Source organism: Delphinapterus leucas, chromosome 20, assembly GCF_059928025.1.
Source record: "Delphinapterus leucas isolate spDelLeu-1000000601 "Yukka" chromosome 20, BTC_Dleu_Yukka2, whole genome shotgun sequence".
In the NCBI taxonomy this organism is placed as follows: Eukaryota; Metazoa; Chordata; class Mammalia; order Artiodactyla; family Monodontidae; genus Delphinapterus; species Delphinapterus leucas.
The window spans coordinates 1,616,200-1,643,733 of NC_143148.1; the positions used below are offsets into that span (position 1 = coordinate 1,616,200).

Sequence of the window (27,534 nt, forward strand, 5' to 3'; positions counted from 1 at the left end):
TTCTGGTATTTGTTAATAAAATTGCATTCTGCAACTTTCAGTCACCATTCTTCTTTAGGTCCAGTTTAGCTATTAAATTGCCAGTAAATTAAATGATTATATATTATTTAAATACAAAGGGTCCCTTTCTTCAGTTAAGGCCTCTTTCTAAGTTTCCATCTTCGCTCCCCACTTTTTAGGTGCCTGTGGCTGCACTAGAGATAAAGGGTGTGGACAGAGGACAGGGCAGCAGGCAGGGAAAGTCTCGTTGGACCACTGAGCTTGGAACTCACTGTCTTATTGTAACCGAAAGTGGGGTCCGGCTGCTCTCCACTCAAAAGCCAATAAAGAGGCCAGGTTGGTGGAAAGGAAAGTGCTTTATTTTGGATGCCGGCAACCGGGGGATGGAGAGGGTGGACGCCTGTCCTAAGGCTGACTCCACCCCCATCCCCCACCCCCCGCGACAATCAGTGGGCAAGAACTTTTATAGACGGAGGGAGGGGACCACATGCAGAAACAGCACAGTCAGCTCTAACAGTCATCTTGAAATTGGTCATCTGTGCTCTGATCAGCGTCATCTTGATTGTTTTAAGCACAATTAGTCTTCAGGTTCAGGGTCTGTTCTTTCACCATTTCTTTGAGGCCAATTCTCGAAATTGTGGCAGCTATGTCATGGCTACAACCTGGTCATCATGCTGTTAACTTCTTCCACCTGGTGGGGGTTTCAGTATCTACAAGACAGCTCACAGGATATGGCTCAGAATATTATCTATAGTCCTTAAGGAGGAACTAAAGATCCTTGATTTTTGCTTAATGACTAAACAATTATTATTTGGTCTCCTTTGACTGTTTTCCTTTGTTTCTGCATTTTCTCACTTCTCTGATTAAACTTATTCTTTTGCTAAAGTTTTTCCACAGACAAAAGCAGGCTGAGGACATGGTGTGTGTGGAGGGGCAAGGACCATAGGGTCCTGCTCCTTTTCATTCTCACGTGGGACACACGCCAAAATTTTAAAGAATAAACACCAATATAACACATCCATTCATTTATTCAACAGATATTTATTGGTTATTTGAAATGTACCAGATGCTTTTCTACACACCTGAGATACTTTAGTGAACAAAACTGAGAAATTCCCTGCTCTTCATAAACTTACTTTTTTTGGAGGGAGGGGTGAAACAATAAATGGAAAATACAATCAGGAAATTACATTCTTTTTTTTTAACTGTCTTTTAAAATTTTCTTTCCTTTTTAAATTTTTAATCTTATTTAATTATTATTACTTTTGGCCGTGCTGCAAGGCATGTGGGATCTTAGTTCACGGACCAGGGATGGAACTTGTGCCCCCTGCAGTGGAAGTGTGCAGCCTTAATCACTGGACCGCCAGGGAAGTTGCCACATTTTTTCTTTTTTAAATTATTTTTATAAAGTATATTCTATAGAGCAGTACTATGGAAATAAACATACGCACATACATAATTTATATACATCACATTGGGGCCACAGCCAAGGAAGATTTTAGTGTGGAGGGAACACTTTTGAGGGCAATTTTCTGGTGAAACCTAAGGTGGCGGTGGTAGGTGGAGGACTGGCGGAAGCGTCTCTGGCAAAGGGAACATACATAAGGTTTCTCTCCCGTGTGGATTCTCTCGTGAGCCCGAAGGTTGGTTTTGTGGCTGAAGGCCATTTCACACACGCTGCACATGAAAGGCTTCTCTCCTGCATGAATCCTCTGATGCACATGTAGGTCTGATGCCTGGAAGAAGCCTTTGCCACACTCAGCACAAACATATGTTCTTTCATTATTGTGTCTTTTCTGGTGAACTTTTAACCGAGAGGAATACCTAAAGATCTTGGGACACGTCTCACATTTGTATACTTTTGGGGCTCCCTGGAATCTTTCTTGGTGTTCCCCACGTGCAGAATTCCCCTCAGTGCTCTGGTGCGTAGAAACAGGCTCAAGGGTGACCTGGTCTGGCTTGAAGAGAAACTCTGGTTCCACCTCCACAAGGACATCTTGATAGGAGGGTCCTTTCAGGGATCCTTCCTGGGACCTGGAGGGGTCTGGACCTGCTCTTCTGGAGCTGAGTGGATTCTCCAAACAAACACCTCCTTCTTCAAGCCTCGTACTGTTCTCTTCTTGGATAATGAGTAGGAAAGGTATTTGATTGCTTGGACTAGTAATACGGTCATTTACTTGACAAGTTTTCAAAGAAATGTTGCCACCATTTTCTTTACCTTCACTTTCTGTAGCGGGGGAAAAAGGGACTCAGTGAAGTTATGCCCAAGAAAGAGTCCACACAGATCATCCCTCTGGTACCTGGGCTTTCCCCACTCACTTTGTCTTGTTTCCAGGGAAGTATCTTGAGGAATCCAGAAAGGTGTCCCCATTTTCTCTCTTGCTGGAGTTCCTGTCGACAACTGTTTTGTGAAGTGAACAATGACTTCTCTTAAGGACGTATTCTCACAAAAGAGGGCTTCCTGTCCCTGCATGTGGACGTGGACCTGTGGACAAATCCTGATTACTATCTATAATAACTTCTTTCTCTACTTCCAGGCAACTCCAACAGACTACTTATTCCTTACACCCCCTTTCCCCTCACCCTGGGGGTCAGAACCCTCTACTTACTAAGCCAGGTGGCTTCATGCCATCATCGGTCAGACCTTCCATGAATTTCTCCAGGTTTCTGCCGCTTGCATTCCATTTCTCTTGTAAAGTGGACCTGTCACCGCAGCGGCCATTGATCATAAACTGTTCCAGGACCAAACGAGAAATTATTTCATCCTTGCTGTGTTTTTCTGGCTGCAGCCATGAGTGAAATAATTTATAGAGTCTTTGCAGCTCCTGCCTTGCACATGAGTTATTATTGTTTTGAAATAAGCTGAGCTGAGTGCTCTGGAACTCAGAGATCCCCTCTCTCTCTTGGATGGCAGATCCTTGGCTGGCTTTAAGCTCTAGATTATCTGACCCAGGATCCTTCCTGGATGTTTCATCTTGAAAGGAGATTCTGAGGTCTAAAGCCATTCTTAACAAGAATTCTCAGAGAGCTGCAACTTCAGGGATTCAATCTCTGCTGACTTGTTTCTTGGGGGATCTCTTTCAACAACTGGTGGATGTTTAAGAACTGCAAGCTAGAAATAGAAGAGATATGTAATAAATTACAACACTGGTATAATTGAAAAGAAACAAACAAAATTCAGGTTCAGTTGAGTTCACGGATGAATTCTACTAGACATTTGGTGAATACACAAATGGAGAAAAGCGCAACCTCATCAGTCATCCCAGAAATGCAAAATAAAACTACAAGAACGTGCTACAAAATACCTACCAGAATCACTAAAATAAAATAGAGTTAGCATTGGCATGGATTAGAGCACCTGGCACTCTCAGACACTGCTAGTGAATACTCACGTTGGAAATGCTTTGACTAGTATGTGCTAAATCTGTATTTATGCATTCCCTGTGACTCATCAATTTTACTCCTCGGCATGTACTCAACGGAAGAATATACTCGTGTGCATCAAAGGCATATACAATAATGTTTCTCCAACATAATTCATAATATTCCCATGCTGTAAATAATCTAAATGTCCAACATTCAATGGGACAGATTACAATTAATTGATGTAGAGGCATATTTGATAGCAATAAGAAGAAATTCTTCATGCAACAACATAGAATAACCACAAAACAGAATGTCAAATGAAATAATCCAGGCACCAAACAATACATTTTGTTTCTTCTTGTTTATGTTCATTGAAAAGCATATAAATACTATCAATATTATTTAGGATGTTGGTTAAAATTTTGGAAACAATAGTAGATCCTGGGATAGGTACATATGGAGGGCTCCATAGCACGACCCCATCCCAGTTTGCCTGGGACTAAAGAGAGAGTTCGTGTGATGCTGTACTTCCAATTTTAGCTGGCGATAGTCTACCTCTTGATCTTGGAGGTAGTTACATATGAGTGTTTCTCTGTAAAAATCCACCAAGCTATATACTTTCACTTTTCCTTTTTTCTGTATGTGCATTACATTTCAATTTTAAAAGTTCAATTTTAAACAGTAAACAGCGTCTTAAGTTGTAATTGGACATGATTTAACTGAACGAAGGCGATCTAGTACAAAGATGTTCTTTCAGTCATTATAAGAAAACAAAGTATAACAAACAATTGACAAGAAAGTGAATGAAATAGGACAGGCTGGAATCCATATACATGATTTCATCTTGTGTTAGAAACTCGTACACCAGACACAAACATCTGCAAAACCACCTCAGCTACACCCGGTGTCAGCCCAATGATACATTCCTCAGGAAATTTTCCTTTTACTTTCACCTCTTTCTTTTCTCCAATTACCCTTCCTTATGAAAAACATTTGTCTTTGCTTCACTGATCTTATCAAAGTTATAATTTTATGTTGATATGTTTCTTTCTTTTTAAAAGTAAATTTATTTATTTATTTTTGGCTGCGTTGTGTCTTTGTTGCTGCACATGGGCTTTCTCTACTTGCGGCGAGCGGGGGCTACTCTCCGTTGCGGTGCGCAGGTTTCTCACTGCGGTGGCTTCTCTTGTTGCGGAGCACGGGCTATGGGCACGCGGGCTTCAGAGCACAGGCTCAGTAGTTGTGGTGCACGGGCTTAGTCGCTCCACGGCATGTGGGATCTTCCCGGACCAGGGCTCTAACCCATGTTCCCTGCATTGGCAGGAGGGTTCTTAACCACTGCACCACCAGGGAAGTCCCTATTGAGCTGTTTGTATTGCCTATCCTTTTCTACTGGAGTGTAGGATTCAGAGGAGAAACTGAGTTTGTATTATTCAATATTGATTTCTGACTGCAAATCAATGATCTGGGCAACCACAGGCATATCCCTTGGGATGTCAAACAGATAAAAGATTTAATCCTCTTTCTATATCATTGCTCTATTTTTGTGTGTGTGTGTGTTTTTTTTATATAGTCAACATTTCAAAGACTTGTATTATTGTTATTATTATTTTTGTCCACACCAAGCAGCTTGCAGGATCCTAGTTCCCCCAACCAGGGATTGAACCTGTACCTTTGGAAGTGAAAGCACGGAGTCTGGACCACCAGGGAATTCCCAGAGTTTTTTTCTTTTGGCTGCGCCATGCAGCATGTGGGATCTTAGTTCCCCGACCAGGGATGGAACCCACACCCCCTGCATTGGAAGTTGGAGCTTTAACCACTGGACTGCCAGGAAAGTCCCTGGATTTGTTGTTGTTTTTTTTTAAAAGCAAACATTGTGCCACAAAATCAGAAAATGTGGGTGTTTGTTGGGATATGTGGGCTCCCAAATACCTAATTAATTTCTGTTAACTGATGTCATGTTTTATGTCAACCTCACCTGCTGATCTGATCAGACTAGCCACCCTCATCTCATCAATGAATGAGGCAAAGATGATCCTAGGCAAAACCCTATAGGAGAAAGTTGAACACATCCTTGCCTTCCCCTAATCCACTTATCACACCTATTTAGTCAAACTTTTTTTTTTTTTTTTTGCGGTAAGTGGGCCTCTCACTGTCGTGGCCTCTCCCGTTGCGGAGCACAGGCTCCAGACGCGCAGGCTCAGCGGCCATGGCTCACGGGCCCAGCCGCTCTGCTGCATGTGGGATCTTCCTGGACCGGGGCACGAACCTGTGTCCCCTGCATCGGCAGGGGGACTCTCAACCACTGCGCCACCAGGGAAGCCCTTAGTCAACCTTTTTAAAATGTTAATCTGCTCAGGTCATGCTCCACTTAATTCCCTCCATGGCTCCCTCTTGCTCTCAGGGAAAAGCACTAAGTCCTTCGTGGTTCCACCAGGCTTTGCCTGGGCCTGTCCTCACCCTTCCCACCCCACCTTAGGTACTGTGGCTGATTATCTACATCCTGGTATACTGGTCTCTATTGCTTTTCTTTTTTCTATATAATCCATACCTCCTCCTTCATCTGGGACTCCCCACGAGTTCTCTCTCTCTCTATATATATATATATATTATTTTTTGGCCACACCACATAGTATGTGGTAGTTTAGCTCCCCAACAAGGGATCGAATCTGTGCCCCCTGCACTGGAAGTGTGGAGTCTTAACCACTGGGTGGCCAGGGAAGTTCCATGGGTTCTCTTTCTGGACTACCCCAGGCACACACAGACCACATGGTCACATTTGCAGACATGCACTCAATTTCACACAAACAAGGCCACGGACCACTATTATGGCTAGGGCCTTGGAATTCGAAATTGCCATATTTTGAATTTTCATCACAAGAAAAAGGAATGTAATGATGAATGCTGACGGATGTTAACTAGACTTACTGTGATCATTTCCCAATACATGCAAATATTGTATCATATGCAGTACATCTGAAATTAATACAATGTTATATGTCAATCATGCCTCAATAAAAAACAAAACACAACAAAAACCCCCCAGACTGCCAATGTTCTCAACCCGGAGGCTGGCATTTACAAGCTGTGTGGCCCCAGACACGTTACGCATCAGGCCTCCATCCTTGTCATGGGGGCTCTGATCTCTAATGACACCCAGCTCAGAATTACCATGGGAGCTAAAAGAATTGATACATGTGAAGCACGTGGAGCATTCACTGGTAACTGACACACACCCTTTCATTTTCAGCCCCACCATCATCTCAATCGGCCGTGAACCTCCACTGCCACAAGATGCAATAAAAATGAATTACTAGAACATAAAATTAACAAAAAGCAATGTCAGACTAACAGACATTCCTAGGAGAAGTCTACTTCAGTCAGGCCAGATTTTGCACAGCCAGAGAAGCTTTCACAATCGACGATCCCCCATGCCTGAGAGACATCCATATCTTTGTACCTAGGAATTTTCTCCCCACAGCTATGCATAAATATACACGCATACACAATTGCACACACACACGAAATGGGAAACTTACCTCCTCCAGAAGACTGAACTTCAGACTGGGTAATCTTGAGCTGAAGGCTGAGGACTCGCTGTGTGACTCACTTTCTGAACTGGGTTCATCTGACGTGTCTTCCCAAGGCTCCTCCCTTTTATAGGATCAGGGAAAATAATGCATTTAAAGACGTGATTGGATAAAGTGTAACTGTTGATGGAATCTCTGTTGGAATCTTCATCAGCTGTAGCTCCAGCTTTTCAGTATGGTATTATATAACAGCCCTGGGCCTGGGGCAATAGGCCACAATCAAACACACATATTCCTGCAGTGAAATATAACAACATTCGCACTTAAGTGGGGATATAATGTTTAATCTCACGTCAAATTTTGTCCTATGTGAGTCTTATACAAAGTTAACACTTTCCAATTTTCCAACACTTGTGGATTGCAAGTGCAGAAAACAAGGCTAAGATTCTCTCCTTCTGGGAATTTCCTGACGGTCCAGTGGTTAGGACTCTGCACTTTCACTGCTGAGGACACAGGGAACTAAGATTCCTCAAGCCCTGTGGCACAATGCGGGGGTGGGGGTGGGGGGGATTCTCTCCTCCTGTGTATCGGGTCTGGTGAGTCAGAGGGTGCCCCAGGACCCCAAAGGAGGGGTTCCTAATCCAACAAAGAAATTGTAGGGGCTGAAACTAAGGTCATTTAGTGGGAAGGGAAAGAGCAGTTCTTATTTTATATAAAGAAAGCACATGATGTTTGATGGACTTGTGGGGACTGAGTTAGAGGAAGGGGTTAAAATGGGGAGAGGCTTCTGGTTTGAAAATGTTGTGGGAGGGGTGGGGTCTTACACTCACTAGGGGGAAAGCAGGAGGAAGAGATTTTAGGAAAACTCAGCACTTCTGTTTCCTGACTTCTTGTGGATTGAGTGACAACCTGGAAGATCAGAGAAGAGATAGGGAAGCAGATGGAATGTTTTTTTGGAGAGAAGGGACTTTTGCAGCAGTCCTTTCAAGTTATATCCATAATCAAATCACGTTTTACCCTGCACTGCCCAGGCCCCATCATCCTTCCCTTGGATTAATGAGGTCAGCTCCTAACTGGCTTCCCCTCCTCCCAGTAGTCTTCCTTCCTTTCTTTTCTTTTTTTTTTTTGGCTGAGCCACAAAGCTTGCAGGATCTTAGTTCCTGACCAGGGATTGAAGCCGGGGCCATGGCAGTGAAAGCACGGAGTCCTAACCACTGGACTGCCAGGGAATTCCCACACAAGTCTTTCTATTCCCAAAGCAGCCATCATAGGGACCCTGTTATAACCGAGCCTGGACACGTGCCTCCTCTGTGGAAGCTCCCCAGTGGCTTCGAGTTAATTACAGCAGGGCTCAGACTGCCTCTGGTAAAAAAAACTTCGCCGCTCCCCGTGGCCACACAGTTTCACAAAGTTCAATAAAGCCAAATTATCAGGGACTTCTTAGTGGTGCAGTGGTTAAGAATTCGCCTGACAGTGCAGGGGACACGGGTTCAAACCCTGGTCCAGCAAGATCCCACATGCCGTGGAGCAACTAAGCCTGTGCGTCACAACTACCGAGCCTGCGCTCTAGAGCCCATGAGCCACAACTACTGAGCTCACGCACCACAACTACTGAAGCCCGCATGCCTAGAGCCCATGCTTCGCAACAAGAGGAGCCACTGCCACGAGAAGACTGCTCACTGCAACGAAGAGCAGCCCCCACTCGATGCAACTAAAGAAAGCCTGCGTGCAGTAACGAAGACCCAACGCAGTCAAAAATAAATAAATAAACACATAAGTGAATAAATAAATTTATTAAAAAGAAAAAGAAAAGCGGTTTCATACTCGCTTCGGCAGCACATGTAATAAAATCAGAACGATACAGAGAAGATTAGCATGGCCCCTGCACAAGGATGACACACAAATTAGGGAAGTGTTCCATATTTTGTGCCCTTCCCTACCATCCTGAAACCCTTTGCCAATTCACACACACACACAGAAAAGCGGTTTCAGTTACCACCTACAAGGCCTCAGTTCAGTCATTACGAGCTGTACCAGCTTCAGACTGTGGTGCTGGAACAGACCGTGATATCTGGCAAGAGGAGTCTGAGGAGAGGTCAGGCAGATCAGCTGCCCCTGGGCTGTCAGGCCATCCCCTCTCATCCCGCAGACTTTTGGGATGACAGCTCAGGAGACGCCTCCACCCTGGCTAAGTTAAGATGAAAACAGATGATCCTGGTCGCCTAGTGTGGTGAAAACTGGGCTCCCTTCCCTGGCCCATCTCCTCATTTCATACTCTTACATCTGCCAGGGCATCTGGCCTGACCTTGGCCATTCCTCCATACACACACAGAGCAACTCATACATCCAGGAAAAAGTAACTAGATACGGAAGAAGAATCGCAACCTCACAAAAATCATAGTAAGCAACATATGTTATATAGTATAAAGAATTGGAAGTACAAAGAAATTAAAATAAGAGGATAAAATAATCCAGGACATGAGGAAAGAAAAAAGCCACAGGAGCAAGAAGATATGCTTCAAAAAATTGGGAAAATGTTGGTTATGGAAAACATTGATAAAGAAAGGACTGAGTAGAATACATAGGAAGATGGGGATATTTAAAGAATGAATCAGTGAGTCCGATGATCAGATTGAAGATGACATCTAAATGGCCAAGGGTAGGAGAATGAAATAGAAAGCATAAAAGAACAAAAGTTGTGATCAACCTGTGGGAAGGGATTTTCTCTGCTTTATGCCTCTCAAACAGTGGCTAACACCTATTGCTATTAAATACTAGTTGTGGGATACATAAAGAAAATGGAACTAGAAACACCAAGGTCTGGATCCAAGTAGTCTCCAAAAGAGGGGGAAAATATGTGATGCCCGGGCAGGAGACATGGGGTGGTGGTGGGGGAGGATGGGGTTCAGTGGTCTAAAGTCAGGTGCAGACATGAGATCCTTTTTTTTTCCTCCTAAATTATCCTTTTTTACTTTTTTAAAAACATCTTTGGGCTTCCCTGGTGGCGAAGTGGTTGAGAGTCCGCCTGCCGATGCAGGGGACACGGGTTCGTGCCCCGGTCCGGGAGGATCCCACATGCCGCGGAGCTGCTGTGCCCGTGAGCCATGGCCGCTGAGCCTGCGCGTCCGGAGCCTGTTGCTCCGCAACGGGAGAGGCCACAACAGTGAGAGGCTCGCGTACAGCAAAAAAAACCCCAAAAAAACCCCCAAAAACCAAAACTTTATTGGAGTATAATTGCTTTACAATGTTGTGTTAGTTTCTGCTATATAACAAAGTGAATCAGCTATATGTATACAAATATCCCCATATCCCCTCCCTCTTGCGTCTCCCTCCCACCCTCCCTATCCCACCCTTCTAGGTCGTCACAAAGCACCGAGCTGATCTCCCTGTGCTATGCAGCTGCTTCCCACTAGCTGTCTATTTTACATTTGGTAGTGTATATATGTCAGTGCTACTCTCTCACTTTGTCCCAGCTTACCTTTCCCCCTCCCCATGTCCTCAAGTCCATCTCTATGTCTGCGTCTTTATTCCCAGACACGAGATCCTTGAGTTGCTGGGCTCTGAAGGGCATGGTTGGAAGTGGCCAAAGTTTAGGGATGAGGCAGGACGACCCATGTGGGTGAGTCAGGGGACGAGAAGACAGAGGCACAGGTGACCGCAGTTGGGGACACCATGAAGATGTTACCTGAGGGCATATGTATAGAGGCTGGCAGGACTGGTAAAGAGGCCAGAATGCAAGAAGGCAAGGGTCCTGGGAATTCCCTGGAGGTCCAGTGGTTAGGACTCTGCGCTCTCACTTCTGAGGGCATGGATTCGATCCCTGGTCGGGGAACTAATATCACACACACACACACACACACACACACACAAATCCAAAAAAAAAAAAAAAAGGCAAGATTCCTAATCAGGAAATGGCGCAGCTCATTTAACTTGAGGGGGTGCGGCAGGGTCTCTCCCATCTCCCAGTGGCCCTTAATCTTGAGCCATTTAGTATAGCTCAGAGACAGTTACCGACTTGGGTTCTTGGATTTTTGCCTTTTTTTTTTTTTTTTGGCTGCGTTGGTATTCATTGCTGCGTGTGGACTTTTAGTTGCGGTGCGTGGGCTTATTGTGGTGGCTTCTCTTGCGGTGGAGCATGGGCTCTAGGCGCGTAGGCTTCAGTAGTTGTGGCTTGTGGGCTCTAGAGCACAGGCTCAGTAGTTGTGACGGACTTAGTTGCTCCACCGCATGTAGGATCTTCCCGGACCAGGGTTGGAACCAATGTCCCCTGCATTGGCAGGTGGATTCTTAGCCACTGCGCCATCAGGGAAATCCCTCTTGGACTTCTTTAATCAATAGAAATTGGTTAAGAGGCCAGGGACTTCCCTGATGGTCCAGTGGTTAACTCTGAGCTCCCAATGCAGGGGGCCCGGGTTCGATCCCTTGTCAGGGAACTAGATCCCACATGCATGCTGCAACTAAGAGTTCACATGCTGCAATAAGACAAGGGGCAACCAAATAAATAAATAATTAATTAAAAAAATAATTAAAAAATAAAAAGAAATTGATAAGAGGACAGATGAGAAATTTAGGCAAGGCTTTATTGGGACTTGTGCTGCATCAGGAGGGAGCAAAAACAAGTAATAGATGCACTTGCTCTCTCCTCACAAAGAGGCAAGCTGGTCTCTTAAATGGGGGGAAGAGCAGGAGCGGATTAGTGGGTCTGCCTGCCCCCTTAGTGGTGTTCTGTGCAGGTATCATGCATAGTACACTGCTTTTGCTCCTGGCAGGCAGTCACCTCAAAGGTGGCAGTTGGGTTTTGGCCTTTTCATATCTTATTGTTTATAATTTGCCCCAACTTCTCATGCATATATTTTTAGTCCCTTAGAGTTTCTTCGTATTCTGCTGTTCAAGAAGACGTTTGTCCAGGTGCAAGTACTGCAGTAAAGGGTCTCAGGTCTCAGGTCCCAGCCTGTCTCAAGGTGAGGAGCCAATCTTTCATTATTTCACCTGCGGTGGCCTATCAGAACTGGGCAGCTGAGGGTCAAATCCCAGTCTTTCTTTTGTTTTCCTGTTGGATGTTAACGTCCAATCTCAGTAGAAAGGCTTTTGGTCTCTCTAAGGCTGTTGTTGATATAGATGATGCACACATCCATACTTACTATAACGCTTTGAAATTGATGGGGGTTTTTCGCCCTGTATCAGTAGTTTACTCCTTAATATTGATGGGGAGTATTCCATTTATAAATATAACAATTTCTTAACCATTCATCTGTGCATGGATGTTTGTTTTTGTTATCTAGTTGTTGGGTTTGAAGAATAAAGTTCCTGGAAAGTGCCAATACGTACAAATAGTTCAGTGGACACAGGTTTCCATTTCTCTTATAGTTATACTTAGGAAGAAGTGGATGATTAACTTCATTAACTGCCAGTGTTTCCAAATTTATTTTTACTATTTTGCATTCCTACCAGCAATGTGTGAGAGTTCCACTTTTCTTCACATCTTCAACACCTAGATATTGTCAGTCTTTTAATGTTACCATTAAAATGAGTGTGCAGTGGGACCTCACTCTGGTTTTCATTCATATTTCCTTAAATAATAATACTGAATATTTTCATGTGCTTACTTATGATTCATACATCATATTTAGTGAAATGTGTTCAGATGTTTTGCCTATTCTTTTAGTAGTGTTGTTTACCTTATTACATGTTCTGTATACCTGCCTTTTGTCAGATATAGGTTTTTAAAATATTTTTTCTTAGGCCATAGATTTTTTTCATTTCCTTATCAGTACCTTTTGAACTGTAAGAAATTTTAATTTTAGTAAAGTCTAGTTTATCATATTTTTCTTTTATGGTTTGTGTTTTTTTCCTATGTAAGAAATCTTGGCCTAAAGCAAGAACAAAGAGCATTCTTCCTGTTATATTTAAGATGGTATATATTTCTATCTCTTATATTAAGGTTTATGGCCCATTTTGAGTTCACTTGTGAATATTTTGAGGGAAGGGTTGAGGTTCTTTACTTTTATGCATGAGGATATCACAATTTTTCAGAATAATTTGTTGAAAATATTATCCTTTCATTTTTAATTTGGCAACTTTGTTGAAAATAAATTAATTATATACATGTGGCTCTATTTCTGGACTCTTCCATTGCTCCATTGTCTATCCTTTCACCAATACCACATGGTCTCATTACTATAGCTTCATAGTTTTTTTTTTTTATAGTAAGTTTTGAAATCAGGTCTTTAAAGTCCAAATTTGTTCTATTTAAGAAAATAGAAAGTGCTCTGACTATTATAAGCCTTTTGCATTTCCATATATATTTTATTATTTTTTTAAAGAGAACATATTATTGTCTTCATAATAAAAAAGATGAAGCTTGGAACTGGATTGCTTGGCCTTGTATATTCTTTTCTCAATTCACATGTGAAGCAAGGAGTGTGGGCTAGTAGCTAAGTGCTTGGACTCTAGAGACACACTGTTTTTCTAATTCGTCTGAGCTGTGCCATTTACCAACTGGCTGACCTTGGTCATATCCATTCTCCTCAGTACTCAGGATTCATATCTGTAAATGTGGGAAAATGGGACATTGAACTGTACAGCTATGCAGTGCAATGAAGACCCCAACCAGGTGTGAAAGTGAAGAAAAATTCCCTGCAAAGAGAAAAGCATGTATTAACACCCCAAGGTTAGTGAGAGCTTGGCTTGTTGGTATAGTGAAAGACTGCAGGGCTGGAGCGGGAGACTGGTAGGTAGTGAGATGAGCGGGGCAAGGGCTGCTGCATGTATTTTGGAGTCTATGATGAGAAATTTGGATTGTATTCTTACTACTCTGGGAAGTTGTGGGGATTTAGCAAGACAAGACACATGATCTGTTGTTTTGTTTTTTTCAATGTCTTATTCCGAAATAACTGTAAATTCACAGGAAGTTGCAGGTATAGTACAGAGTATCTTTCACTTAGTTTCCTCTGTGGTAGCAGCTTATGTAACCTTAATATCAAAACAAGGAATTTGACATTGGTTAAATCCTCGTATCTTTTTCACAGTTTTTACGTGTGTGTGTGCATGTGTGTAGTTCTATGCAGTTTTTTGTTTTGTTTCTTTTGTTTGTTTGTTTGTTTTGCGGTACGCGGGCCTCCCGCTGTTGTGGTCTCTCCCGTTGCAGAGCAGAGGCTCCGGATGCTCCAGCTCAGTGGCCATGGCTCACGGGCCCAGCCGCTCCGCGGCATGTGGGATCTTCCCGGACCAGGGCACGAACCCGCGTCCCCTGCATCGGCAGGTGGACTCTCAACCACTGCGCCACCAGGGAAGCCCCTATGTAGTTTTATCACGTGTAGAATCATGTAGGCACAACCACAATCAAGATACAAAATTTTTTTTGGCAGGAGGCCAAAAGGTTATATGTGGCCCCCAAATGCAGATACTACAAGTCACATAAAGAGAGGGAAGTCTGATATGGAGGAGGATATGCCTGAAGTGAGAAGTATTTAGGGAAATAAAACCAATAGACCTTGAGGGCTAAAATCTTGAAAACAGCATTTGACATGTGCAACCAAGAATTAATATATTGCCAACAGGAATTTTGGTCAGAACCTTATAGTGACCATCCTGAATGGCTGGAGTTTTTTTTTAATTAAAAAACCACTGGACCGCCAGGGAAGTCCCTAGAGTTGGTATTTTAAAGGGAAGGCCAGGGAAATTTGCCCTTTAACTACATAAGCAAGAGCAGCCCTTAGGCACACTGGATGAAGATAAGAAATCCAGTGGGGTGGCATGAAGCTGAAATGTGTGGGGCAGTAGCCCATCTGTTCTCTGTAAGCACAACGATGAATGTATGCCTTGCACAAGTGTCTAGCAAATCCTCTCACGAGGGGATGTCATCAATGTAGCGCCATACTTGGGTGTGTGGGGACAGCTGGATCCAATTAATTTCTTGTCAGTTGAGGTTGTATGTGATGGCTGAACCGTTGCGGTATCCCATGGGCAACTAAGTAAAGGTGTATAGTACTGAGTTCCTATGTAAACGAAGGAGAGGCTGTTAAAATAGGTACTGGCTAGAATACATGTAAGAGCAAAGTATTGGCCTGTGAAGATTGAATGGCACATTCACTTGAATTATGTGAGGTATAGGGGCCTCAATGGATGGGATCAATGTAGCTGTAATCCACCATGAGACGCCATTCCTCCTAGGACAATTAACATCTATGGTGGTGTCTCAGATCTAAACAAAATTGGTTACTTCTTACTTTAAGTTAATGAACCTGATCTGTATGTCAAAGATATTCTTTTGATATGTCTTCAACATGATTTCTGGTCATTTTATTTTCTCATTTAATGTGTTATTTTTGTCTATTAATTCCTTTTTTTATTTCATGTTTAAATTTACTTGGAAAAGTTCGTGTAAATACACGAGGATAAATTTAACACACACTTTCCTCCCCACCTGTATACGTACAAAACGAATCAATTATGGTTGAGGATCCTTTCCGTAACATTTGGATTTGCTTACATACAGTAGCATCTGTTCTCACTCTCCCGATATGACCTCCTGACTCTTTGATTCATTCCCATAGTGCTCTTTTAGCCCCTGCCAGATGCCTGTATACAGCTGCACGATTGTAGCTCATGAGATATGCCCTTCAAGATCCTGCCCCAGAACTGTGGACAATAGGCAACTATTTTCTTCCCAAAACATTAGTGCTAATTATATTTATTATTACAGTATGCACCAAATATGGACAATTGGTATGTGACAAAGACAAAAATATAGAGAGGAAGAGTCTTCAACAAATCCTAGTTTATATGCACTGGATAACTTTAGAAATTAGGACCTAAAATCTGCTCCTCTGTTAAATATGGGTGATAATATTGAGAATGTCTAGAGCTAATAGCACTTTAAATTATAACTGTGCTCCCTCTGATTGTTCTAAAATGTACTGAAATTCCCCAATCACTTTACAGAACCCCAATTATTATGAATTATGTTGGATTACTTACGGCTTTTCTGTCAACAAGAACAAAGACACAAAATACTAGAGGATTCATACTGAAAACAGTATGGTTTTGACTCCAAAATAAAATGTTGGAAAACTGCATCTCAACTTTTAATTTATACGCTTTTTTTTTTTTTTTTTTGGCCATACTGAGTAGCATGCGGGATCTTAGTTCCCAGACCAGGGATAGAACCCACACCCCCTGAAGCGGAAGTGTGGAGCCCTAACCACTGGACCACCAGAGAATTCCCTAATATGCATTCCTTCTGATCTTTTGTGAGAAAAACATTTTCAAAGTTTGGGGGGTTTTTTCCCTCAAGAACTGCCTGTACTTGAAATATCTTGCCTGCTCTACTTTTGTTTCTTGCATAATTGAAGTAGTGAATTGAATAATTTAACTGAATAAGTGCCATTATTATATCAATAGACTGTCTTTTGTTTCCAATGAAAATTTTGGTTTCAGGTGTAAGAATGTATCAAAACATCAAAATGTACACCTTAAATACATGCAGTTTATATGTTCCGTCAATTATACCTTCATGAAACAAATATTCAAAACCTGTCACTTCCTAATAATTTTATTATGTTTTATTATCATCTGTGTCCTACAGGTTATTGTAGCTACTGGAATAGTATGGCAGAGTTAGAATGATGGACCTCTGACAACTTTTCCCAACTCCATTTTCAGTGACATCATGTTGGCAGTTTGAAATTGGCCATGGTGGGAGTATTTATATCAGGGAAATTGGAAAACACTACAAACCAGGACTTAACTGTATTATTGAAAGCCTAGACTTAAGAATATAGGAACAATGCAGATTAAAATTGTAAGTATATGGTGTATGTGGTAATTACATTGTACAGAATGCACAAAAATTGAGGAACAAAAATGAGCGTATTACTTGTTAATGAAAAGGGAAATAGTCACAACCTAAAAAAGTAAAATAAGCTTAAGATATAAACAGATATTTTACCAAGAAGGCAAACAGATGGCAAATAAACACATGAAAAAAATGCTCAACACCATGAATCCTTAGGGAGATGTAACTAAAACTACTGCTTCCTTACTAAAAGTGTAAATTCAAAAGATTGACAATACCAAGAATTGGCAAGAATGTGGAAGCATTTTACATAAACCTGGTGGGTATACAAAAGCAAACCATAATTTTAGGTCACCATTTGGCAGTTTTGTAAGTTAAACACTCACCTATTCTATGACTCAGGCATTATACTTTGAGTTACTAACACAAGACAAGTGAAAATACATACATACACATAGAATTACACACAAATGTTCTAGCACCTTTACTCACAATAGCCAAAACTGGAAGTAACCCAAATTCTCTTAACCAGACAAACGAATAAACAAATGGTATAAGTATAGAAAAGATACTACTCAGCAATAAAAAGAATGAACTACTATGGATCATTGAAGAATCTGAAAATAATTATGAACCATGAACGAAACCAGGAAAAAAAAAAGTAAACATTTTATGAATAAAACCATATAAAATTCTAGAAAATACAAAATAATCTATTATAAATAAAGGTAAATAAATGATGGCTTGGGGGCCTGGGGAGAAGGGCCTGAGGTAAACTGGGGGTGAGAGACATGTTCATTATTGTGATTATGATGAGGTTTCATGGGTTTATATGTATGTAAAATTTAAATTGTATACTTCAAATAGATACAGTATATTGCATGTTGACTATACCTGAATAAAAATTTACAAAATGGTTCAAAAGAAAAATATAGATATCCCACGCTTTTCAGAAAATCAGGCCTGGCAATCCTATATTGCCTCTCTTTCTAATGACCTTGGAGGAGCAGCCTTGCCTTAGTGGTAGCAAATACTGATGAGTAATAGATTCCTTCCCACCTGAGTTAACAGGAATGCTGGCTGGTCACAGAGCCACACTGTGGACTAAGGCAGCAGTCCCCAACCATTTTGGCACCACGGACAGGTTTCGTGGAAGACAATTTTTCAGCAGATAGGGGAGGGGGTTTGGGGGGTGAGGTGGGGTGTGTGATGGTTCAGGAGGTAACGTGAGCAATGGGGAGCAGCAGATGAAGCTTCACTCACTCGCCCACCACTCAGCTCCTGCTGTGCAGCCCGCTTCCTAGTAGGCCAAGGATGGGTGCCGGTCCGAGGCCAGTGGGTTGGGGACCCTGGACCAAGGGATCTCATTTCGCTCTATGCTTGTTTCTTTGTGTAGCAATGGCCTTTATCTGAACATCCAAGAGAGGCTATAGGAATCCAGAAAACCAATAGCTTATTTTCTTTCACAATGACCTCAGCTAAAAAAGATACACTTGCCTGGAGGTTCTGAGAATTTCTGGGCATCTGTGCTCACTGATATTGCACAGTCACAGTCAATTTGTTGATGGAATTTTAGAAGGGGCACACTCCATCTACTCCACTGCACTCTCCTCCGCTCCAGGGTTTCTTTACCAAGGTGGTTCCCCCTGGCCCTTGTCTTACAGTGGCATTATCTAGTGAACTCTGGGGATCACGGCATGTGGTTCTTTTGCAGGATAACTGCTGAGCATTATGTGATATTTACTGTGAATAAGAAAAAAATTTGTGTTGTTATCAGAAGCACTGAAGGCTGTCATAACTTCCTGGCTCCTCAGGGTGTTTTCTGAGCCCACAAAAAACCCTGATACCCAGTCCACAAATTAGGACGCTGAAACCCTGCAGTCTTTCCTAGGAGACCCTGGGTAACAATGTACATTAGGCCAAAACCAGAAAGAGAGCTATATTCTTTATTTTTTTTTTTTGCGGTACGCGGGCCTCTCACCGCTGCGGCCTCTCCCGTTGCAGAGCACAGGTTCCAGACGCGCAGGCTCAGCGGCCAAGGCTCACAGGCCCAGCCGCTCTGCGGCATGTGGGATCCTCCCGGACCGGGGCACGAACCCACGTCCCCTGCATTGGCAAGCAGACTCCAAACCACTGCGTCATCAGGGAAGACTGAGAGCTATATTCTTAATCATACTGACATGTGAGGCACACAAAGCAGGGGACCTCCATGAGAGCTGTGCAGTCCTTAATGCTGGTAGAGCCCAGTTGTTTTCAGATCACCTCACACAGTGAATAGAACCCCAAGACCAAAGGTGGCTTAAACATTAATGCCTTTATTATTAAAAAATGCAGAGCAATAGGAGGCATGCAGTTCCCAGCTTTGTGACTCAGAGGCTGGGAAAATCCAAGAGAAGTGTCACCAGAAACTAACGTGTCCCTGAAAATGCAGTGCTCCCTGACAAGTCACCAATAGAACTCAGACAGGGTCCACTGGGCCCAAACTAGGTCGGGTCCAGGCCCTACTTTGGAAATGAGAAGGGAATGAGGACCCCATAAGAGCTAAGACTACTCATTGCTTCCCCCACAAATGGGGATGGGACAGAGGTCAGCTTCCCTGAGTATGTTGAGAGGTAATTTTGCACACTGTGGACCTCCCAGGTGATAGAGATGAAATGAATTCTCCCATAGATGGCACTGACATAAAGCTGGCAAGGGTCCTGGGCAGGCAAGAAATTATAATACAGTTCCTTAAAGATTATCACATACCTGGGACTTTAGGGAAATCTCCCCACTGCAGACTTTCAGATATATGGGCTTTAATTCAGGCAGATGGCTCCCTCCCAACTTCTCTCCTCCAGTGTAATTATACTAAAACTGTACATCCCAGCATATCTATGGCTTTTCACTAGTCTGAAGGCTCTGGTATTGAATGAGATCAGATTAGCAGCTAACAGATTACCTGCATTCACTGCACTCGTAAGACATCTTCCACTGTGAACTCTCTAATGTTGAATGAGGCTGGAACTTTGGCTAAAGGATTTTCCACAGTCTCCACACTCACAAGGCCTTTCTCCAGTGTGAATTCTCAGATAAATGGCAGTTGGGGCATGTTCAACTGCCATTTATGGCATGTTCAACGAGGTTAGATTTGCAGCTAAAAGATTTTCCACATTCTCTTCACTGATGAGGTCGTTCTCCAGTGTGAACTCTCTGGTGGTAAATGAGACTAAACTTTCGGCTAAAAGATTTCCCACATTCATGGCATTCATAAGGCCTTTCTCCAGTATGAATTCTCTGATGTTGAATGAGGATGGATCTTTGACTAAAGGATTTTCCACACTCTCCACAATCATAAGGCCTTTCTCCAGTGTGAACTCTCAGGTGGTTAATGAGGTTAGATTTGCAGCTAAAGGATTTTCCACATTCCTGACACTCATAAGGCTTTTCTCCAGTGTGAACTCTCAGGTGGATAATGAGGTTAGATTTGCAGCTAAATGATTTTCCACACTCCTGACACTCGTAAGGCCTTTCTCCTGTGTGGACTTTCCGATGTGAACTGAGGCTGGAGCTTTGCTTAAAGGATTTCCCACATTTACTGCACTCATAAGGTCTTTCTCCAGTATGAAGTCTCCTGTGGTGAATGAGAGTGGAGCTTCGGCTAAAGGATTTTCCACATTCATCACACTGATGAAGCCGTTCTCCAGGGTGACCTCTCTGATGTTGAATGAGGTTGGATCTTTGACTAAAAGATTTTCCATATTCCCTGTATTCATAAAGTTTTTCTCCAGTGTGAGCTTTCCTATGGCTATTGAGGCTGTAGCTCTGGGTAAAGGACTTCCCATATTCATGGCATTTATAAGGCCTTTCTCCAGTGTGGACTTTCTGGTGCTCAATGAGGTTCCATCTTCGGGTACAGGCTTTTCCACATTTGCTGCAATTATAAAGCCCTTCTCTAGTGTGGACTCCTTGGTCCTCAACAAGTGTGTCTATGCAGCTAAAGGCTTTCCTGCCTTCTCCCCAGTTGTGATGCATTTTTCCACTGTGAAAGACAGCCTCACACTCATTATTGTTGTTTGGATTCTCTTCAGTGTGAGTGACTGGTTGATGGAAAAATCTCGTGCTGGCTAAGAAGTCTTTCCCTATCTCCCTACAGGAAAAGGATTTCCCTGACACATAGGTTGTGTGGCTCTTTATAAACAAGGCTCTGTCCACAGAACTTCTGATGGGTATCTTTCCAATGTGCTGCCCTTGATACTGTTGAAGGTTGGCAGAGAAATAGAATCGATTCCCACAAGTGTACGGTTTCTGCCCAAGATGTGTTCCCTGGTGATCAGGCAAGTGCAAAGTATCTCCCAAGATTGGGCCACACATCTCAAAGGGCTGGGCCTTCTGGGGAGATGAACCTGCCTTGAGAGTCCTGATCTGTGACACTCCATCTACAGAAATGCTCTGTTGAGAAGGTGCTTCCTTATCTTCTACTCCATGCCAACAGCCTGAAAGTAAAGAAGTGATGATGAAGTACATGTTAACCTTATTGAGAGAGGGCAAAATCATCACAAATGTAAATTGACACATCAAAGAATCAGTCCATGAAACTGTTTTCAGGAAAACGAAGTTGGGGTCAGCTTGAGGAAACAACTGCTGTGCCCTACTGGGTCCCTAAGGTCACAGGATGGTGCAGGCCTCACTAGGCACAGGACATGAGTAAAGGGTGTGGCCCAGGAGAAAGGCATGTTCTACAGCTTATTCTTCTGTCAACAGCTTTTCTTTTTTTGGCCGTGCCATGCGGCATGCAGGATGTTAGTTCCCCAACCAGGGATCAAACCCGTGACCACTGCAGTGGAAGCGTGGAGTCTTAGTCACTGCACTGCCAGGGAAGTCCTGTCAATGGCTTTTAGCAGGATTATATCTGCTGATGACATGTGATGCTGTTCAGAATTCTTGTTCAGGCCCAAAAATATCTGACTGAAAAAAGGTAACAGGTGTTTAAGGATTATTAGACATGTGCACTCTTTAGGACACTACAAAGTGGTAAAGCACTGAGGAGGGAAGAGTGTGAGGAATCAGTGAGGTAAACAGTCCAGAGAGGTGGGGAATAGTCTCAGCTGGAGTCAGAATACAAATGACTAGTATTAGACATGACAAGTCAGCAAAGTGTTAAGAATGGAGATGGAAAGATGGAGGTGAAGTGTGGCCACTGGTGATGGCATCACCAAAACAAAATTAAAACAGGACAGGTTCTTGATATGATTGATATGAACCAAGCCCTGAAGTCATGTCTTCCCCCAACTGCCATTTATCTGGGTCAGGCCCCATCTGGGCCCATCTTGTGGAGAATGGGATCATATCCATCCTGGGAAGCACAGAGGACTCTTCCTCTAACCCCAGCTGAGCTACTGCATGAGAGATGGATGATACAAATCCTAAGGGAAGGACAGGAGAAGTCAGTAGCCAATACTGTCCCAGACAACTCAGACACAACAGATCACAGGAAAGATATTTCAAATATTACAAGAAGTACCCATGGGCACAGCTAAAGGGAAGGTGGCAGAGTAGTAAAACCAGGTATTTTCCCACCTGGACAGAAACTACAATGGTAGAATCAATCTGATGTAACTACTTTGCAATGCAAAATTGCTTTAATTTAGGTCAACTGCAGCCGTTACTATTACCCTGATATTAAAAAAACAGGCAAAGACACTACAAGAAACCTACAGGGCAATATATTTGATGATTATTGGTGCAAAATTAATCAACAAAATACTAGCAAACTGTATTCAGCAGTATAGTAAAAAGATTATACACCATAAACACCTGGGATTTATTTCTAGAATGCCAGGATGGTTCAACATACAAAATTAATCAGGGTAATATGTCATTTTAACAGTAAGAAAAAAACTTATTATCACCTCAATCAATGTACAAAAACCATCTGACAAAATTTATCACCCTTTTATGATGAAAATACTAAACAAACTATATATAGAAGGAAACTAGCTTAACATAATGGAAGCAAAAAAATTAAAACCCACAGCAAACATTAAACTCAACGGTAAAATACTGAAAACTATTCCTCCAAGATCACTAACAAGAAAAGAATGCCAGCTTTCACCATTACCATTCAACACAGTATTAGAAATTCTAGACAGAGCAATTAGGCAAGAAAGACAAATAGGCATCCAAAAGAGAAAGGAAGAAGTAAAACTCACTACAGCTCATGACATCTTAAAGATTCCACTATAAAACTGTTAGAATAATTGAAGTTTGCAAAGGAAGAAGATATAAATACAAAATGAAAAAAATCAGTTATATTTCGATACACTAACAATGAAAAATCTGAACGGGGAACTAAGAAAACAATTCCACATATAAAAGTACCTGTAAAGGGACTTCCCTGATGGTGCAGTGGTTAAGAATTCACCTCCCAATGCAGGGGACTTGGGTTGAATCCCTGGTCAGGGAACTAGATCCCATGTGCATGCTGCAACTAAGAGTTCGCACGCCACATCTAAGGAGCCCACCAGCCGCAACTAAGATTTGGCACAACCAAAAAAAAAAAAAAAATACGTGTCAAAAGTATAAAATAATTAGAAATAAACTTAACCAAGGAAGTAAGATTTGTACAGTAAAAAGTACAAAATACAGCTAAAAAAAATTACAGACAATAAATGGAAAGATTTCTATACTCATAGGCTGGAAGACTTAACACTGTGAAGATGTCAATACTATCCAAGCCATCTACATATTCAATGCAATTCCTATCAAAATTCCAATGATGTTTTCTGCAGTAATAGAAAAATTCATCCGAAAATTTACATGGAATCTCAAGGGACACCAAATTGCCAAAACAATATTGAAAAAGAACAACAAAGGTGGAGGAGTCACAATTGTAAATTTCAAATATTACTGAAAACCTACAGTAATCACAACAGTGTGATACTGGAATCAAGGCAGACATATAGACCAATGGGATAGAATAAAGAGCTCAGAAATAAACTCTTGCATATGCAGTCAAATGATTTGCAACAAGGAGGCCAAGAACATTCAATGGGGAAGGGCAGACATTTTAACACATGATGCTGGGAAAACTGAATATACACATGCATAAGAAGGAGGTTGGATGGATACCGGGTACATAAATTATCTAAAAATGCATCAAAGATCTTAAGAGCTACAACTATAAAACTCTTTAAGAAAACATAGTGGAAAAGCTTCATGACACCACATTTGGCAATGATTCCTTGGATACGACAAATTCACAAGGAACGAAAGAAATACAAACTGGATTTCATCAAAATGAAAACCTTTAGTACATCAAAGATAGTATGAACATAATAAATGGCAACTCACAGAATAGGAGAAAATACCTGCAAATCACCTATCAGATGAAGGGTTAACATTCAGAATATATAGAGAATTCCTAAAACTCAAGAACAAAAAATCCAAGCAACTTGATTCAAAAATTGGCAAAAGACTTGAACAGACATTTCTCCAAAGAAGATATACAAATGGGCAATAAGTGCATGAAAAGATGCTCAACATCACTAGGCTGTCAGGGAAATGCAAATCAAAACACCATGAGATACCATTTCACATTAGTTAGGATGGTTATTACTCAAAAAAAACAGAAAAGAAGTGTAAGCAAGCATGGGAGAAATTGGAACCTTTGTGAAACTGCTATGGAAAACAGTATGGTGATTCTTCAAAAAATTTAAAAAAGAATTATCATAAAATGCAGCAATTCTGATTCTGGGTATATACTCAAAAAGAACTGAAGCAGGGACACTAAAATATATCTGCACACCCATGTTCATAACATCATAATTCACAAGAGCCAAAGGCAAAATCACCCAACTGTCTACTGATAGAATAATGGGTAAAAAAAACGTGGTATATACAATGGTATTCAGTCATAAAAAGGAAGCAAATTCTGACACATACTGCAACATAGATGAACCTTTAAGATACTATGCTAAGTAAAGTAGGCCGGACATCAAAGGAGAACTACTGTCTGATTCCACACACATGGGATACTCATAATAGGAAAATTCATATTTACAGAAAGTAGAATGGTGGTTGTCAGTAGATGAGGGAAGTTACTGATTATGGGGAACAGAGTTTGTCTGAAGATGAAAAAGTTCTGTGGATGCATGACTGATCATTGCACAATGAGAGTGTACTAAATGCCACTTAGAAATGTAAATATTTTGTTTTGTATATTTTGCCACAACTAAAATAAAGTAAAGAGACTTCCCTGGTGGTCCAGTGGTAAAGAATCTGCCTTACAATGCAGGGAACATGGGTTGGATCCCTGATTGGGGAACTAAGATCCCACACGCTGTGGGGCAACTAAGCCCGTGCATCTCAACTACAGAGCCCACACGCTCTGGAGTCCACCCGCCACAACTGCAGAGCCCACGTGCTCTGGAGCCCGGTTGCCACAACTAAAGAGAGAAAATCTGCAAGCCACAACTAGAGAGAAGCCCACGTGCCACAACGAAGAGCCCGTGCACTGCAATGAAGATCCCGCATGACACAGCAAAGACCAGGTGTAGCCAAAAGAAAATACAAGATAAATAAATAAATTAATTAAATATTTAAAAAAAGAGAAAGAAATATAAACCTTTAAAAAATAAAGTAAAACGAACTTAAGCAAAGGACCTCTCAAGATCATGTGTAAGCAGTGACTATATAAGTGACTACACTTCCAGGCACAGTCAGGAACAAATAAATGTGAGGTACAGGAAGGGAGCAATACTAGGGTGCCATGGAACTAGACAGTCACCCAGCGAGAGAGACGGCATGACAGGTGGGATCCATTAGGCTGACCTAAAGAACAGCGATACCTAATCCTTCCCTGTGAAGCTTCGGGGCAGGAGGTGCTGGAGTGATAAGGATGAGAAGTAGACATGCACTCAGCTCACCCCTTGAACCACAGCACATACCCAGGCAACTGGGAAAGGAAGCAGTACCCATGGTTTAGATGGAGACATACTTGACCCTGGAGAAAAGAGAAAGGCCAAGCCTTGCCCAGGGCATAGGGGCAGGCGTAAGAGCTTACCCAATGAAGATGTAAGTGCAAAATTCTCCAGCATCACATCGTGGTACAGGCATCTCTGAGCCTCATCAAGGAGAGCCCATTCCTCCCAGGAGAAATACAGGGCCACATCCTCAAAGGTCACACTTCCCTGCCAGGACAGAGACAGATGAAATCATCAACAGCCTCACTCCTGAAGACCCACAATCTATCTCCTCACACATCTACCCCACGTCCATCCTCCTCCTAAGATCGCAGAGGAGATCCCAGATCCCTGTGCCATTGGTGTCTGCTGTCTTCTCATACTCCCAGCACTGTGTTCACTCTGCTGTCCACCCTGCAACCACATGGGGCCTGTTAAGACCTAGATGCGAACACCTCCCTCATCTGATCCAGACCTCCCACTGCCTGCAGAACAGATGCCTAACCTCACAGGCAGTCATTCCAAGTCTGACTCTTACTCCCCACACCCAGTTTGTTCTCACCAGAAAGGAAGGAGACCTGCAATTCCCTAAACCAGCTTAGCCTCACCTCCAAGCACTTGCCGTTTTAGTGACAAGCTTCTACACCTCTTTCCATTGGTGGCCTGAAATGGGAACCCCTCCATCAAACCCCTGGACTCAACTCAGGACCCTGAGCTAGTATTCTCTAAGGTCCCCACACCCAAAGGTTGGGAAAATGGCAGGTGATAAGTCTCATGACACCACAAATTTGGAGAAAATAGGGGTTGGGACCAGTGAGGGAGGACGAAACCGCCACTTACCTGATTAGGTTCCAAAAGCACTTCCGCAGCCATGGAAACCTGTGGGAAGAGGCAGGTCTTAGGGGGATGTGAGCATGGCATCCTACCAGGGGCTCAGGCCTTCCCTGCACCCCTGGGAGTCACCAGAGCCAGGTAATCTCGGACCGACCATCTAACCTCTGTATTGACTCTCAGCAGTTTTGTGTCCTTGGGGAAAAAACCCCAAACACCCTCTGCCGCAATGTCCTCAGCAGCCCTACAATTTGTGCTTCTACTGAACAGACTCTGGGGATTTTTTCAAACTTAACTTAGATCATGTCCCTTTTACGCAAAAATTTCCATGGCTCCAAGAACCCCAAGAAGGAAGGTACAACTCCTCAGCCTGTCACTGCAGGTGCGACTCTACCCACACTTTGTTCCCTGCAGAAGCAACACGGACCCCAGTTTTCCCCAATCCTCCCGGCTCAATCCGACCTCCCAGCCTTTGCACCTGCCGGTGCCTCCACCTGTGACCCTCTGCCACGCGCCATCACACCGTCTGTCAGAAACAGGGCCCCACACACGGCCACCTCACCGTCCTGGACACCGGGGCCTGGGCTGCGGGCACGAGAGCAGGCGCCCCGCACTCGGGGCTTTAGTGTCTGGTGGGGTGAGGGCGGTGAGGGCCCGCAGGACGAGCGTTTACCTGAGGCGGGTCCCTCGGCGCCGCCGCCGCCGCCACCTGAGCCACAAGCCGGGGCAGAGAGGGGACAGCCGAGCGTCCCGAACGGACCGGGCACCAACGTCTCCAGACCGGCCCCGCAAGCGGCGATGTGCCCGACTATAGAACCGCCTCTAGTCACTGGGGACAAAGCCTCTTCCCGCGCCTCCTCTGTCTGTCTCCTCAATGCAGACTCTGCGCTCTCGGCCTTCTGACCCCGAGGACTGCCAAAATGACCGCCACAAAATACAGGAAGTCTCGCCTTCGCCCAGTGCGCCCTCCCGGAAATGCCGAAAGTCTGGATGTTCATTGGGTGTTCTTCGCTGCCGCTCAGCGCATAACTTTCTGGGTAATGGAGTTCCCGCCGGCACACAGGCCCGC

At 43.0% G+C, this 27,534-nt stretch overlaps 2 protein-coding genes and 1 non-coding gene across 3 annotated transcripts; 1 reads left to right on the top strand and 2 right to left on the bottom strand.

Moving 5' to 3' along the window:
• Positions 1–1,273: 1,273 nt before the first annotated feature.
• Positions 1,274–3,677, bottom strand: ZSCAN4 (zinc finger and SCAN domain containing 4). The gene is made up of 3 exons (XM_089902025.1): positions 2,610–3,677; positions 2,307–2,485; positions 1,274–2,223 (listed from the first exon to the last, which is right to left on the bottom strand). Exons 1-3 carry the CDS (start codon positions 3,003–3,005, stop codon positions 1,470–1,472), a joined length of 1,329 nt encoding a protein of 442 aa, XP_089758151.1. The 5' UTR covers positions 3,006–3,677; the 3' UTR covers positions 1,274–1,469.
• Positions 3,678–8,716: 5,039 nt separating this feature from the next.
• On the top strand, positions 8,717–8,823 carry LOC115802599 (U6 spliceosomal RNA). The gene has a single exon (XR_004023101.1). It is a non-coding gene; the product is annotated as a U6 spliceosomal RNA (small nuclear RNA).
• A 10,164-nt stretch (positions 8,824–18,987) lies between these two features.
• LOC111170051 (uncharacterized) lies at positions 18,988–27,405 on the bottom strand. Its single transcript, XM_022564863.2, has 4 exons — positions 27,139–27,405; positions 26,475–26,513; positions 25,736–25,862; positions 18,988–21,167 (listed from the first exon to the last, which is right to left on the bottom strand). The coding sequence occupies exons 2-4, from the start codon at positions 26,505–26,507 to the stop codon at positions 19,852–19,854; spliced, it is 1,476 nt and encodes a 491-aa protein (XP_022420571.1). The 5' UTR covers positions 26,508–26,513; positions 27,139–27,405; the 3' UTR covers positions 18,988–19,851.
• Between the last annotated feature and the right edge of the window lie 129 nt (positions 27,406–27,534).